This window comes from Plectrocnemia conspersa, unplaced genomic scaffold (assembly GCF_051122295.1).
Source record: "Plectrocnemia conspersa isolate PC_06_02 unplaced genomic scaffold, ASM5112229v1 ptg000004l, whole genome shotgun sequence".
Taxonomy (NCBI): Eukaryota; Metazoa; Arthropoda; class Insecta; order Trichoptera; family Polycentropodidae; genus Plectrocnemia; species Plectrocnemia conspersa.
This window is the reverse complement of record NW_028277168.1, coordinates 1,489,923-1,506,190: the sequence shown is the minus strand read 5'-3', so window position 1 is coordinate 1,506,190 and position 16,268 is coordinate 1,489,923. Positions and strand designations below refer to the sequence as shown.

The 16,268-nt window shown below is 28.3% G+C and overlaps 1 protein-coding gene across 4 annotated transcripts in view; it reads left to right on the top strand.

Annotated features, from left to right (window-relative positions):
- The window catches only part of dpp (decapentaplegic morphogen), a 72,266-nt gene that overhangs the window by 39,604 nt on the left and 16,394 nt on the right, over positions 1-16,268 (top strand). For 3 of the 4 annotated variants that reach the window (XM_088184632.1, XM_088184634.1, XM_088184633.1), the window contains exon 2: positions 8,134-8,179. The exons of the other annotated variant lie outside the window; for it this stretch is intronic. In XM_088184632.1, coding sequence (XP_088040758.1) covers positions 8,145-8,179 — 35 coding nt within the window. In that variant the 5' untranslated portion in view covers positions 8,134-8,144. The remainder of the gene's footprint in view (positions 1-8,133; positions 8,180-16,268) is intronic. 4 annotated transcript variants of the gene reach the window in all.

Genomic DNA, 16,268 nt, shown 5'->3' with positions numbered 1-16,268 from the left:
CGTTGTAAAATATTTAAAATTATTCGTACAAATAAGTTTATACCAAAAAAGCTTTGATAATTTTCTCGAAAAATTTGCTAATTTTTGAGATGAGAATTCACAAATTATAAATTTCCAAGTTACTTCGGTGATGACCAGGAAGGGGTTAATGGATATCGTTATTGGATGTTACGTCAACGAAGATAAGCTCTGTTTGCTTTAATAATACCATAGCAACTAATTTTAACGTAACATTTATATGTGGTCCTGATAGATTTACAACTATAAAAATATTAATAGTGCTAATGTTAAATGAACAAAAATAATATATATTTTAAATCTCAATTTTTTTAAATTCATATTGTTTCAATGTTTTAATAAAATATTTTGTTTGTTATATCAACAATGATTTTTGTTACTAAGAGAGATTATTAATACCATAGCAACTAATTTTAACGTAACGTTTATATTTGCTCTTGATAGATTAATAATTATTAAAATAAGAATAGTGCTAATGTTAAATAAACAAAATATTTTTAATCTCATTTTTTAAGTGTTCTGAAAAATACATATTGTTTCAATGGTTTGACAAAATATTTTTTTATAAAATATTGCTGAGTAATACGTTTGAAAAAAAATCACAGTTCAGTTTTGAGTTATATTAAAATTCTCTAAAAATGTTCTAAAAACGAAATATATTTTCAGAAAGAAAAATAAAATTCAGTTGCATCGATTTTATGGTGAAGAGACATACAAAATAATTACTAACAAAAGCAACAACAAATGACATAAGCAAGACTGAATGAAAAACCGTTATCCAGGAAAAAAGCTCATATGGTATATATTTTTTAATACTTAAAAATATTATCCATCAGCTGAAGTAGCTTATTAATAAATATTTTTAATTATCTAATATGTATGACATAGCTCCATATCAATTAATGATTCGATTTTCCTAACCTCACTCGTGATATTAGGAAAATCTATGAAAACCTAATCTGTGATGACCCGATCTCTGTGACACGTTAAAAATAAAAAATAAATATTGAATTGGAGGAATTAAGGGCATAACTTTTAGAGTTCTTGTTAGATTGTACATATAGGAAATTTCTTAACCAGTTAAGAACCTCAATAGTGTGTCATTCAGTTTTATAGTCTTATGGTAAAGTACAATATCATTTATTAATCTCAAATACTATAATATACATTTAGGCTCCAATATGTTGTGCAAATTTTGTCTGAAGGGCTTGTCGCTATTGCGAGTCTAAGACATATATTATACAGGAGAATATCATTCAAAAGTTTGCAAATGTAAAGTAAAACTTTAAGATACACAAACTAATATTTAATCCACTTTTTAATACAAATCTTCATAGTCGTTTTTTAAAACCATTTTTGCGACTTCTATTCTTGTTTGTTTAGCTGTTTATTGCATTTACCTATATAACTTAAGTTAAGTGAGTGTCAAATAAGATATTTACATTTTCTGTTTAAATTCTTTAAGGTTCATATTTAACTCATATCATGATATAAAGTTTAATCTGTCGAGAAATGCTACAAAATATTAACGTTCTATATACTGTCGATTTTTCAATTGAATTTTCCAAATTTTCCAGAGGTTTTTACAAATAAATCGATACTATTTCAAAAACAGTGCAGCTGAAATAATCGTCAAATAATTAATGTACATCTTTGTGGCAAAAAGTGCAAAATTATTGTACAATATAATGTCTTTGAAAATGATAATGGCCCATTTATATTCAACGTTGAGGCCAGCTCGACCGATGTTTACAATCCCACGTATAATCATCCATAGACAAACACGCGCATGCGCAGTCGGTAGCTCGCGTGCCGCCGCTTGGCCTCCGCTGGTCGTCGGCTTGCGCCGGGCTCGTCCGCCGCCAAGCAGTCTGCCCCCGGTGCACTTGCGCCACAACCACTCGATTACGCCGCGCCAAATAAAGGCACGACAATTCCAGCCGGACTAAACTGCGTTTTCACATCGCACGACAAGTTGACAAGATGGCATCGGTTAAGGAAAACGGCTCTAGCGCTCGCTGCGCCACCAATGCGCGCGACGAGCGGTCGCATTGGTGGTTTTTCACCACGCGCGCGTGAAAGGCGTCTCTATAGCGAGAGACGGGATATATTTCGTCCTTACCAATATAAATATATGCGAACATTCGGCAACAACATATGAAAAAAGTTGTTTGCGAACATTTTTTCACTATTACAATTCAATATTATTATTGGACTCACTGTCACGAAGTACCGCAGCTAGTCGGCGTACGAGTACTGGACACTCATTTTTTATATTTAAATTTTTTTTTTCAATAGTAAGTAATGCTGTGTTATAATATTAAACAACCTATTTTACTATCCAATAGATTAACTAAAACAACCTTAAAATATATACAATGGGTTGACTGTCACTAGGGTTCTCAATCGAATTTTCGAATTATCCGCTCGATTTTCAACTATATGAATATTCGAAAAAACAATAAAATATTCGTTTATACTCTCTCGAATGAAATTTGATTTCTATACTTGAGTAACACAGATATTATCAGTGTCCTGAATAGGCTTCTCAATAAAATATTTGTTTGATATCAATAAAATATTCATACGAAATTCATTTTTTCTCTCAATCCTGAGCGACTAGCGTTGCTCTAAATTCCATGGTCCTTTTTGCGCTTTTGTTTTGTTTAGAAATGCGAGATAATGAGACGTTACTTTTGAACAAAAAATGCTTTTACACCTTCGTAAAACATTTGTGAATAGAATGTTTATCGGCCGTACCTACTATGACCGAAATTCGCAGAATTCGTTCGTTAAACAAATCAAAATATTGGGAAGAGCTACCCGCTAATATCGTTTAACGCTTATCTCAAAAAAGGCGTGCGTCGCAAATTTTTCGTGAAGTTCGTGTTACGTTTTTGTATTTGTTGTTTTTAGACGCACAGATTTATTTCTAATTATTTCATTTATATGCAAATCCGCACAAAACAATCGCCAATACGGATACGATCTTTATGTACTGCAAATTTGTTCCAAACAATATTGCCTATTGTATATATACAATAAATTCGATAAAATTATATATTTAAAAATTTTCATAAACTTTGTTGAATTAATTTAATCAATAATATTCTGACTGTAGTCAACTAATTGATTTTTTGCACTAATTGATTTAGAGTCTTGACTGACCGTTTGGTACAAAATGTTATATTAATACGCTCGGAGAATAAAGTAAATTACAATTAGATATAACATTATGTTATATAAAATGTGTTATATTTATTTATTTATTTTATATAACATTATGTTATGTAAAATAAATAACAACCGTTTTGATCGCTATCTAAACTATGAGAAAACGAGTGACATTTGTTTTTATCTAAACTACGGTCGGTGAGCTGGGTATAGATTTTACATGTTCAAACTCTTTAAAATTTCAAAGTATGTGGTGCTCCTATTGCTTTACATTCCGCTGTGATGTTACGCAGTCATAATTTGACAGCGTTTTTTGTGACACCTGCAGCCTTTTTTGTGACACCTGTTGTCAAAGCCAGAAAATACTTTGATTATCGTTGTTTTAAAGCAGATTTTAATGTATTTTTTTTTAACAAATATGACGTTTATTGTATGTCACTTGACACGATATTTATTTATTTCATAATTTCTTTATTGTCGAAAAAATATTAAAGGTTAATTATTACTGATATATTAAAAAAATAATATATGTTAAAATTTATCTCAAACTATTACAATATGTTGCAGGTTAGGGTAATGTTTAAAACGGATTTTTAAATTAGGCTGTAATTATAGTCAGTTCGCGAGTAGCTCATTTATTAACTAATAAAAGAATGCCAATCACTGAAGATGAATTAAGAAAGTCGTGTATGTTTATTGCAGCTTTATTTCAATCTTTCAAGCATTTGATGGGAATAATTATTTCAATTGTTGAGGACATTGTGAGTAACATCAATAGGCAATTTAATAGCAAAGCAAATAATTTCAGAAGATTTTATTTGGCTTTACTCAGGGGTTTTTAAGCATTTTAAAACAACAGTAGAAGTATAGATAGATATATAAAAAAAGTCACTGCATCTTTCTGTTTGTTTATTCAACAAACATGGTGATCATTAGATTTTTTTTTGTAATTTTCAGTGAGATTAGATTGCGCAATGATTCCATTCGATTTCATCTCATTGAAAAAACCACACACACATAGATGACATCTCTAATTACAGGGCGTCCTTGACAGATGTCAGACATCAATTTGGCTATAACACGCTCGCTCTCGCGCCGTGTAAAAAATAATTAATTACACGTTTGACTATAAATAAACTAAAATATTCAAACAACTTTTAATTGCGCCACCATAAATGACGATGTGTGAAATACGCGTATAAAAAAATTAAACGTACAAAAAGGGGGGATTCGCTCGATTATCAAGTGCCATAAAAACACAGGCATTTTAAACTCGCGGGTTGAAAGATAATCAACGTATCATCAATATTCCCTCGTTCCAAATGGCCCGAGGACGTCGACGAGTTTAACAAGCCTGCTGTTAGCTATCAATTATTGATTTTATGAATACACGATTTCGATTTTAATGCTCGGCCGCATAGGCAATAAATCACCGCAACCATTATATACATATATATATATATTTGTGTGTATAAAAAATAATCGCTAATGTGTCCGCGTGTCAGCCATCGGCATGAGTGTACCAAATGGCCGTGTAGGATTTTCCTGTCTTCACGAAACAGTCGCCAGACAGTCTACTCGAGTTACCTTGATTACAATTTCAAAATGGAAGACTCGCACAACGCCTTCGCCTTTTGTAGAGAGACGAGACGTAATTGCCATTTTAACGACAACAAAAAAATTATAAAATTACACTCAACAAAAATAGCACGTTTTTCTACAAATAAGTCCATAATCTCAATCGCAACTAATTCCATATGCTATTTTTTAAAATTTAGTGTGGTCTTAATTCAAGTTTAGATTCAACTCTATTTGACTGCCATCTGTAATTAGCGATTGTTTTATACCATAAGATTCGATTAACTATCATATCTGGCAGTTTAATATCACCTGTAAAGTTGATAGTGATGTAACTATTCTTTTGAGAGCATCACTTTAAAACCCTTCTTTTTTTGTAAATTTCCTTATCAACAATGTTTTAGTCCTGGACGGATAATCTGCAAACCGGATAATCGAGAGTACACTCTAAATTTATTTTATAAGAAGATACGCTCAGGTAAAAGAGCAGGTAGAGTTTTTTTCGTCATTATATATAAATATAGATTTTGATACCGATTGTTTCAAAAGGTAAAAATAACAAAATCATGACGTCATCTGAGAGTTTAACGTCTTTGTTAGTCACTGTTTGATTCGCAGATTTGGTGAATCGTCGGTCATATGTAATGGCGATCGTGGAATTATTCCGTGTACATTAATGGCTTCCTCGTTTCTTCGACGTGCCTACAGCAACAGCTTAATTATGTCTTATTGGGAGATTTTATTGTTCCCTCTCTACCTCTGGACCCTCCTCATCATCATCATCATCTCCCGGGGGCTTTATTAATATAGTTCCTTATTAACACGAGAATGCCGAGGCAATAGAACGTAGGCAGAGAACAGTGGCTCTCAAGAGCGACGCCAGTAATTTACAATTTAAAGTGATTGAGGCCGAATTCCCCTTTTTTGGAAATAAGGCAATTCGTCACTAAACATGTCATTGAGTAATTAAATGCCGCGCAAGTGGCCTATATGCAGTCGGAATTGAACTCGAGTGCTTTTAATTGAGTGTCGTTTGAGAAGCGGCGTTCTAGATGAACTGGGATCGTTTTCCTGACAAGTGCAAATTTAACATCACCAATTGCGTTATCGCAATGTGAGTCAGATGTTGGATAATGAACGCGTGCCTTCTCGCCAGGAAGCAAAGTACCAACAGTAGCAGCGTTAGATATGCTCGTCCTTTATTCAATAATTAGAGAAGGACTTTATAGTACATACTTTTCAGTTAGCGAGATACTAGATGCTGTTTCTTATGTTTATTTTGAACTGTATGTTATTGATTTGAATATGAGCCGTTGATTTTGAAAGTGGAGCAAGTCTATTTTTTTCTAAAAAATTATCTTAAAATTTCTGATTTTAATCAATTTACAATCATATATATAAATAATAGTGTACATTTTTTACTAGTAATTTATTTTGGTCAATGATATTAATTAACTGTTGATTTTGAAAATGAGGCAAGTCCACTCAAAATAAAATAATTTTAATAAAAATTGAAAAGCGTGCTATGTTAATTAGTTTCCATAGTTACGAGGAAATACAATTTTTGGAGTCTTACAGACTAATGCTTTTACACAAAAGTGTGCTAAGGGCAGAGTGTGACAGAGAAATTACATGGGAACGTAAAGGAGCAAAGAAGCAATAAATTTAGTATGCAAAAGATTTTTTTTAACACATTTAATATATCTAAAGAAAGAGTGGACCGTGCTCTCTGTGTAACAAAATTTTGGAGAAGATTTTTGTGGTAGAATGAAAGGTTCCTCCAGGAAATCAAATGAGGAAGAAGTAAAACGCGTGAAGGAACACATTGAGAGTTTTCCTCAATCAGAAAGCCATTATAAAAGGTCTCAGAATCCAAATAGAAAGTATTTTAACTTTGAATTGAATATAATGTTTATGTATAATTAATACATTGATAAATGTAAGAAAAATAACACAAATAATGTTATGGAAAAAAATTATGGAAATATTTTTAACAAAGAATTTAATTTGCACTTTCATCATCCAGATAAAGACACGTACTAAAATTTCGATTCGCTCAATATGCAAATTAAAACGTCACGCAATATTAAAGAAAAAAATCTGATGAAACAACATGAACTTTATTTAAAAGATACCGAAGTAACTATAAAAGCCTTACAAAAAGATAAAGCGCTAGTCTCAAAGAACCCAGGAAACTATTTTGCTTTTACATTTGATTTGCAAAAAGCACTACCATACCATTAGCTGACAGTTTCTGTTTCATACAAAAAAATAAAATTTTGTCCTACTGTTGTCGATTAACCCTTTGGAGTCCTTTATCCACACGTATTAGAAATCTGTTTTTTACTGGCATGTTCATAACATCTGGATTTTTTTCTCAAGGGATTTGAAATTATATCTTAAAATTAATAACACTATAAATAAAATAAATAGATATTTAATTTACTATACTTTTATAATCTAATAAGATTAATATTAGTTCATCTCTTGAATTAATATCAATTAAATTCCATTTAATTATAAAAATTAACTTTCAATATAAAAACATCTAATTAAAAAATATATTAAATATTTTAGTTATTATTTATATAAATATCTGTATTTAATATAATAAAATAATAAATTAATAAAACAATTCTTATAAATACTAATATTTTATAATCTAATAAGATTATTATTTATTATTTATAAATTAATTTATTATTATTTATATCATAAATATATATAATATTTTAACTTCTAAAGTTATATCGGCGAAAATCAAATTTATTTCATATAATTTACATATAGAAAGATGTAATATAAGAGAAATACTATTTTTTTCTTTTTATTATATTTAATGATCATTAAATTATTTAATTAAATATACTTATTTAAAATGGATTAGCTAGGGGCAACACTTAATGATAATTAAAAACACTTTGGACTACAAACGGTTAATGCATAGCGAATACATGAATAATTAATAATTATTTTATTTCTCACTCTTATCCTTCTCACTACTTATTATGTACTTTATTTTTGCACAGAATTACCCCCACCACAGATTAATCCAATACCTTTATTATTGATTATATGTATTAGACTTTTTTTAATAAACAATAAAAAATGACTAGATTATATAATATCGATCATTTTTAGTTTATGATTCGCAACTACATAAAAAAATCATAGAATGCTCTGGAGTTCTCTAAGTATCGTATTTTGACCCATTGCTGTTTATTTCATTTAAAAACATTGTTGTCAATGCATAAAAAGTAACATACTAATATTTTTTATTATTATTTTATTGCCCATATGATTAATTATATGCTTTAGACTAATTTATTTTATTTTAAAATTTATTTATTGTAAATTTTTCAGGCGTGAACCCAATGCATTACAACGGAGTAAACACAACAACTACCAAGTAAGTAGTTTTAAAGACTTCAGATCTAAATTAAAGAGTATGAATCAGTGACATTTATATGCATTATAAACTATTAAAATAATTTATAATCAATAAATGTCACGATTAGCTCGATTTATTTATCCGTGAGATTAAGAAAATCTATGAAAACATAATCTGTGACGATTGATCAAAATTATAATTATATAATAATCACTAATTTTGAACTCCTATACACGATAGCAATTCAATAACATTTAGGTCCATATTGGATTTAAACTCAGATACATTCTGTTATTATTTACTACTTGTCTATCATGCTGGTTATTTAATAAGCATTCGAAAATGGTTAAAATACTTGTTTATGATTCGTTATATATACTTAAAAAATATTTTACATGCTATAGAATACCGTAAGGATCAAATCTTGCCCCTCTCGTCATTTTTGTTCATAAATAACAACAGTTATAGATACATTCTAGTATTTATTGTATATTGCCGATCTTATAATCTGCAAATGTTGTAACATTAAGAAAATTGGGTTTTATGAGATTTTTTCATGATTTCAAAGTATTTTTTCTTAAAAATATAATTTTTACAAGAATTCTTGATATTTTGTTTCATGGTAATTAAGACACTCTCACGTGTTCATTTTTCCATTATAAATAATTTATCTAAAAAGTATGTTTGTGATGCGATAATGATACATTGGTTCTTAAAATATAATAATATGGATCAGTAATGTGTATTTTTAAAACGATAAAATATTTCTTATTATTAGAAATGATCCAAAAAAATCATATGAAATTTGTTTTAAATGAATTTTTATGAGGGGCATCGCGTATTCTATTGCATCTCTTTTCCCCAAAACGCGTGCACGCAAATATTTTTTAAGGTGAAATTGAATAGGAATTCGTTCATTATATTATTTTTTATTTACTTTATTTAATAGGTATACGTAAATAAACTCACTTAGATTTAATATTTGATAATAAAATCAAGATGAATTGTATAATTAAATAAAATATTTTTACCAACATTAAAATATAATTTGCCATGTTTAAGATATCGGAATTAATGATCATTATATAGGATGAATTATGATCGTTTACTAAATTTTTCTAATCTCATAGATATATAATCGCAATAAAATCACGCACGTGTAATCTGTTAATAGCTTAAAATTATTAATTACTAGTTATTGATTGTGTCAACATCGTTGTTGCGCATTGCGCAATAACATATATAATATAAAATAAAAATTAATTATTGTTTTTACATTATATATAAATCCATATTTATAGTATTTTGAAGTAGTAGTATGTTGGTCAAATATTTAGGCTTAACCGCTATTCTGATGATCTGTCAACGTTACTCAACGTTATTCATATCATTATTTTTTTACAACAGAAAATAATAATAATCACTTGTTATGAAACAGATACCGGAAACCGCAAGTTTCTCTCGAAAAAACATAATAAGGAATGTGACGAATGTCAATAATTTTGTATGACTTGCTGAACTATGAGTTGTTTTGGTCATTTGTCATTATTAAAGTTTATTTGGTAATAAGGAGTATATTTTTTTTTAGTTTAAATGTCAAATCGGATTATACCTTATTTTTCCGCATACATATAATAATTTTATGTATGTTTTATTAAGTATATATTCCTAAGATTAATGACACTCAGATTTTTAAAATGCATTTATTTTAAAATATGCGTAATTAAATTTAACCTTCGCAAATAAAATAGGTTTTTATAGCATTTATTACAATTTTTTTCAATTTATTTATATTAAATCAATTACTTATAGTCTTGAGATCCACAATACTATTTTTTTTTTAATGTAATTCTTGAGTGAAATACTTCTAGTGAGTAAATTTGTTTAAGAAAATAATCTCTTTCGCTGTTCACAAAATAATGGCTTAAGCCTTCTTTTGGAATGTTCCTTTCCTTGATTATTTCTGGTTCTTAATGTATTTTATTGTAAACCTAAACTCTTGATGCATTAATTCTACACAACTAGCTGTAAATCAACAAATACTTAAAATCCAAACATGACGCACAATTCACGATAAACGATGTCAATTAAAAATAACATTTCATACCCAGTCTAATTATAGCCTTCCGAGAAATTGCGTTACTAATCCATCATCGTGTGTAACGTTAATCACGCACTTATTCACGCAAAACGAGAAAGTATCATTGTTTGTATTGTTCGGTGGTACACAGGGCCGCAGCTTCCATCTGTCTCTCACAAAGGGCGTCCTAGAAAAGTGGCCTCAAACGGGATATAGCGTGATGATATGTAATAAAATCGTTCTTCTCGCCGAGGCATTTTTTCACGTGTGTAAATCGATTCGCATTCGAATGAGACTCCTCTCGTGTCTCTCTCTCCTCTCAGGCGTAGTCTCAGCAACACTTCGCCGACGACCTTGTTCCGTTAAATTGTAGCATACCACAGATCAGAAAAAAAGAAGGTCCGAAATAGCTATAGGCTATTGAATCGTAACCCGCTATGTGTATCACTATACCATATTACGTATAACCAAGCGCTTTATTTACAAGATGAGTGACTTTGGCCAATGCCAAGCACTAATGGCTAACACGGTGCTTAAAATCTCACATCAAGCGGTCCAAAATAAAGCATGTAATATTTTATGCGAAAAATGGATATTTTTTGTTGAATAAAAGAGTTGGACTACTAACGCCTAATTTTTGTGCGTGGATTTGATTGGTGTTATTTCGGTTATTTTGGAGGCCTAACTATTGTGCAGACCACTTTCTGTTTTTGTAAGGGATGCACTTTTTATCACATTATTTTTGTTGAAAAAAAAAATTGTTACCAAATTTTTTGGGTTTCGTTTAATTTGTGCGGCACCCAATAGTTAAACTTATTATGATTCCATAACTTTTATGTAAGCTCTCCAAGATTTATGGGTGATTTAGATTCAACTAACGCCTTAATTTTTTTTATGTCACGAACACCATCCCCAGCATAAATTTTTAAAAATCACCATTGTGTCGTACTTCTTAAGTAAATTTTTACTTAATATATATAAACTGTTATTTTAAGTCAATGATAAATTATTAATCGCAAATATTTTGTGTATAAATATTGACAATTTATTTTATTCCTTAAAATCTGCAAAGATAAACATATTTATATAATTTTTATTTATAAATAAATATTCTAAAGCAACGTTATTCGATATTTAAAATATCGATTGATAAAAAATTTAGTGTATTGTAATTTTTTTTATCTAATATCTAGCTGTTTGTTAAGTTTTTCATGGTAGTAGACTGGTGTTAAAGATTTAATTAAAATTATGATTATTAAAGCCTATATTAAAACAAACATTATAAGTCTGAAAATTGAAAAAAAGTTCGAAAGCCATATTAATTTCTGATTATTTTAAATAAATTAAAGTAAAACTTGCCTTTTATTTACCAGACCACAGCGTAATAAAATAAACTAGATTCATGATCACGACTCAAGCTTTATCTGTCATAATTTTCAATTTATGTATTAGAAACTCTAAATTGTATATATCTTTGCATCTGGCTTATCTTTTTATTGATATAATAGCTAATAACTTTCCTATCGATTATAATCAATTTAAAATCGAAAGGAAATCAATTTATATTAAACTTTTACGTCAAAAATAGAGCTTAGTTTTATTTAATACATACTTAAATAGATTAATATGATAGATTATAAAACTACCTTTATATGTTCAACATTACATTTCTAAATATAATTGCACTTTGGGGTACACCTGCTTATAATTCGAATGATTCTGTAATTATAAATTTAATCAAAGTTACTGCAAAAGTCAGTTGATTTAATTTACATATAATGCTGACCAATACAATAATTTTTTTTATTACTGTTCAAGAATACTGTGGATCTCTGAAGATATGCTGCATATATTGATAGCATAATGAAAGCATCTACATTTTTATTCGGACAAGTATTCAAGCAGTTTATTTAGTAAACTTTCCAGTTTACGAACAACTGTTACGTTAGCTTCTTTCCACGTAATTTAACTGATATCATGGATTTATTTTAGCGAAGCAACATTCTTAATCATCATTCAATAAATAATATAATGCATGCATGCTAAACACAATTAAAAATAAATACTGTTCTTGTGGACATTTTTCAGTCATAGCCTCTAAAAATATGATCCAGAACAGTTCCTTTTTTTACGTCATTGAGTAGTTTATTTAGTTAATTAATAGAATAATATTCTAAGGTAAAAGTTTTAAAACTGACTTAAACGTTGTTTCAAGTAATTGCGATGTTTGCATTTTTTGAGATTTTATGTGGGATTTTTGAGGATATGATGACTGCTTTAGTTTAAATTATGACATTAAACTCCTTAAATTTGTTAGTTAGTCTAATGATGAAACAAAATGGCGACTGAGCAAAAATTAAAAATTCGAAGTTTCATTGAAAAGTAACGAGGTCAAAAATGTTATTTATTAGAAAATAAAATTAAACTGAAACACAAAAATTTAAAACTGTTAAAAATATAAATTAAAAGAAATAAAAATATTTTCTTGTTGATTATATAGGATATAAAAAAATTTGAGAGACATAATAACGTATTTTAAATTATATTTTAAATCATATCGACATGGACTTTTTCTATAAATATGTCTTTTAGAAAAATTCGTAGCTCCATTAAAAAATCTTTGAAAAAAATAGTAGCATGGTTAAAAATGTTTATTATTATAATTTTAAATTAAATTAAATTTAAAAAAGTTTTAAAAGTAGAGATAATAAATGTTTTCCATTTTTTTTCTATTTATGATGGAAATTGCAATATTTATTTATGTATACATACATTAAACTTATTTTAAAAATATCTTGAATAAATTTGTTAGTCAACTTAAACTGCCATTTTGTTTCAAAATGTTGGTTATAATTTTTTTTAAATCACATAATTGTTAAAAAACGTATAAAATAAAAATTTAAAAAATGGTGTTGACCAAATTAGGAATTCATAACTCTGTTTAAAACTCTTAGACACTTTATAATAAAATTACACACTTTTATCTTGCGGCTTTCGCCGGACGGAATTTTTGATAATTTTAAATGAAAATCTTTATCATTTTTAATTAAAAAAAACATTTAGCTGATATTAAGTAACTCAAATATTCATGTAATTTTTATGGTGAAACAAGATTTATTGTACAATAATTAATATATTATCTTATTATTTTACAGATTTATTAAAGCTGGGAAAACTCAGGCTCATTGTGTATTTTTCCACTTGTATTAAATTTCTTTAATACAAGTGAAAAGATAAATAATGAATTTATTAATGTTGCAACATAACTAAAGCTTAAAGAAAAACATAAGATCCTTATTCTATTGCATTGTAGTATGGCTGTTTTTGTTTCTCTTTTTGCACAAATTATTGCATTTTTTGGGTTAACAGCTTATTAAATTAAATTGTTAAATTTATCAAAATGGAAAATATTTCGATTAAGTCGTTAATACAAACGGGTATATCATGTTGGTTTTTACGCTGATAAGATGCATTGTCTATTGCATATTAATGCACAAAATGGTAGTTTTTTTATCATTACAAGCGTTTAAGAGGCCTAATAAAAAAATAGTCACAACGTAAAAATCATGAATAGAATGTTACAGTACTTTAATTTGGCACATTATGAAAGGAGCAAAGATATTACAGAATATGCCCAATCAGTTTTTAGTTTTCAAATAAAAATAATGCATTTTTAAAGAGTCAATAAAAAAAATTGAGCACCATTTTTTCTGATGCTGAAATAAATACGGTCAAAAAATTATCAACGTTAAAACCATATTTTTAATTTACAATGAATTTGTTTGTGGATGATGTAAATAAAAAATATTGTCCTGTTGTTGCACCTTTAAATGTGTATTTTGTTTAAATAAAGATAGAGCTTTTTGTGATGCAGGATTATGTGGATTTAGAGCTTATATATAAAAGCTCATTTCTTACAGACGTTTGGAAACAAATACCAGGAGCAAAATATCTCAATCTTTAGAAAACATTTTTTTGCTTTCTCTCAGTTTTTGAGACTTATAAATATAAAATTGTATGGGTTTAAGAATACAATATTTTAATGTTAGTTTGGCACAATAAAGATATAAAAGAATTATATAAAATTTAAATTACAAACTATAGTTTAAAGAAATTCCAAGTTCAATCCAATTCCTTGCGATTTTAAAGATACCCTGAGCCAAGTTTGTATCGCTCCAATGTATTATCATAAGCAATATATAAATTCATCGTTTATAAAATTATTTAATCTTCATATTATGACATAAAACACCATCAACGATTAAGCTCTTCGAGGGTTAAAAGCCCCACCGGGGTGAACGCTCAGCGTGTCGGTGTTTCGAGGCATGCGCGAGGTGTCTTCAAATGTGATGTAAAAAATCGTATTATTGAATAATCGACACACGGCAAATCCTTAAATGAGGCGCCATTAAGCCGACTCCACAATACGTAATAGCGAGTACCGTACGAAATTGCCCAATCGCTCGACTGCAAGAGCAAACATTACATACTGTAGTGTCTTGGAGAGCGATTCTCGGAGCGGGAGTAATTGCGCGGTCAGCACCACACACAAGGTTGAAAACCACATAAAATATTGCCTCTGAATCAAGTTCAAGAACCGACGAATTAATTCACTTTCGTGCTTCTGGCGGCCGCGCGCCAATGTTTGGAGAAAAAAGCTGAAAACAAAAAACATCACGCAGAAGAAGTACGCGAGTGTGCGAGGGTGTGGTACGTTTCGGGGATTTTGTGGGTGAATTGCACAATTATATATAATAACACTGTGCATCGAGATTTTTGCCACAATTGTAAGATAACTTGGTTTATGTGATTTTTATTTTTAAAGATTTTCTGCATGATTTTTTTATGTCAACACTTGCTGTGACGAATTACTCTAAAATATATTTTATTTATATTTTTTATTTGATTTTAATTGAAAATAATACGTTGTTCAATCTTTTACTATTCAAATTTGATTGTCTGTATTAAAAATGTGAATGTTTAAAGTTGAAAAACAAAAAAAATGCTATTTATATAAAAAAATACTTTAAAATTATAAACTTTTAAATATGATATAATGGTATAGAAATGGCCATAAAAACGTTGCTTAGTATTTTTTAGCAAATGATTATTTTTGTTATTTTAGTGATAATAGAAATAATAGCACTGTGCAATAAGATTTTTTCCACAATAATAACATTTTTTATTACAATTATGAACTTTTAAAGTTGAAATAGAAAAAAAATTATGGTACAAAAATTTTTACAAAAAGTTACTGTGTTTTTTTGCTATTTTAGTGCCGTATAAAGATAACAATACCGTACAATAAAATTTTTAGTAAAAAAATTAAGTCAGTAAAGTTAGTTTTATTTTAATAGGGTATATTTTTTATAATACATTAGATTTTATTTTTGCTAATTTTTTGATAAAATAATATTCTTATTTAACCCTTTATTCAAAAATATATTTAATTGTGCTTTAATATTTGATTACACTATACAACCTTTTTACAGCTGGAATTTCTGTATTGTAAAATTTTTTTTTTGAGAAAAAAAATCGAACGAAAATTACTTTGAAAGCATTTTTTAGCAAATGATTTGAGTGATGTATAGAGCTCATTATTATACTTAGTATTTTAGTGAGACGTGTATTTTTTTCTATATTATTATTTCTATCGTACACAGTTCTCTAATTACACTTGATTCAAGTATTTATCAGTATGATTTTTTAATTCATATGTATTTTTTTATTATTTTCACGGCGTGTGACACAATGTAACGCGTAGCTACTATACGTAAATGATCATTTTTTATATTCGTTAATACAACATTTTTAATAAATTGTAGAATCAAATACATTTTTCGACATCTAAATAAAAAATAATGTGTCCTTATTTTAACAATAGTATAAATATATATTGTTATAATTTTATAATTCTAATATTGAAAAAAATACGAGAAATACTGATTATAGTTTTAATAGTGTTGTTCTTACTGACGTATGTGGCCATAACACTAAAATAATTGGCCAGTTATAAAATTTATATAT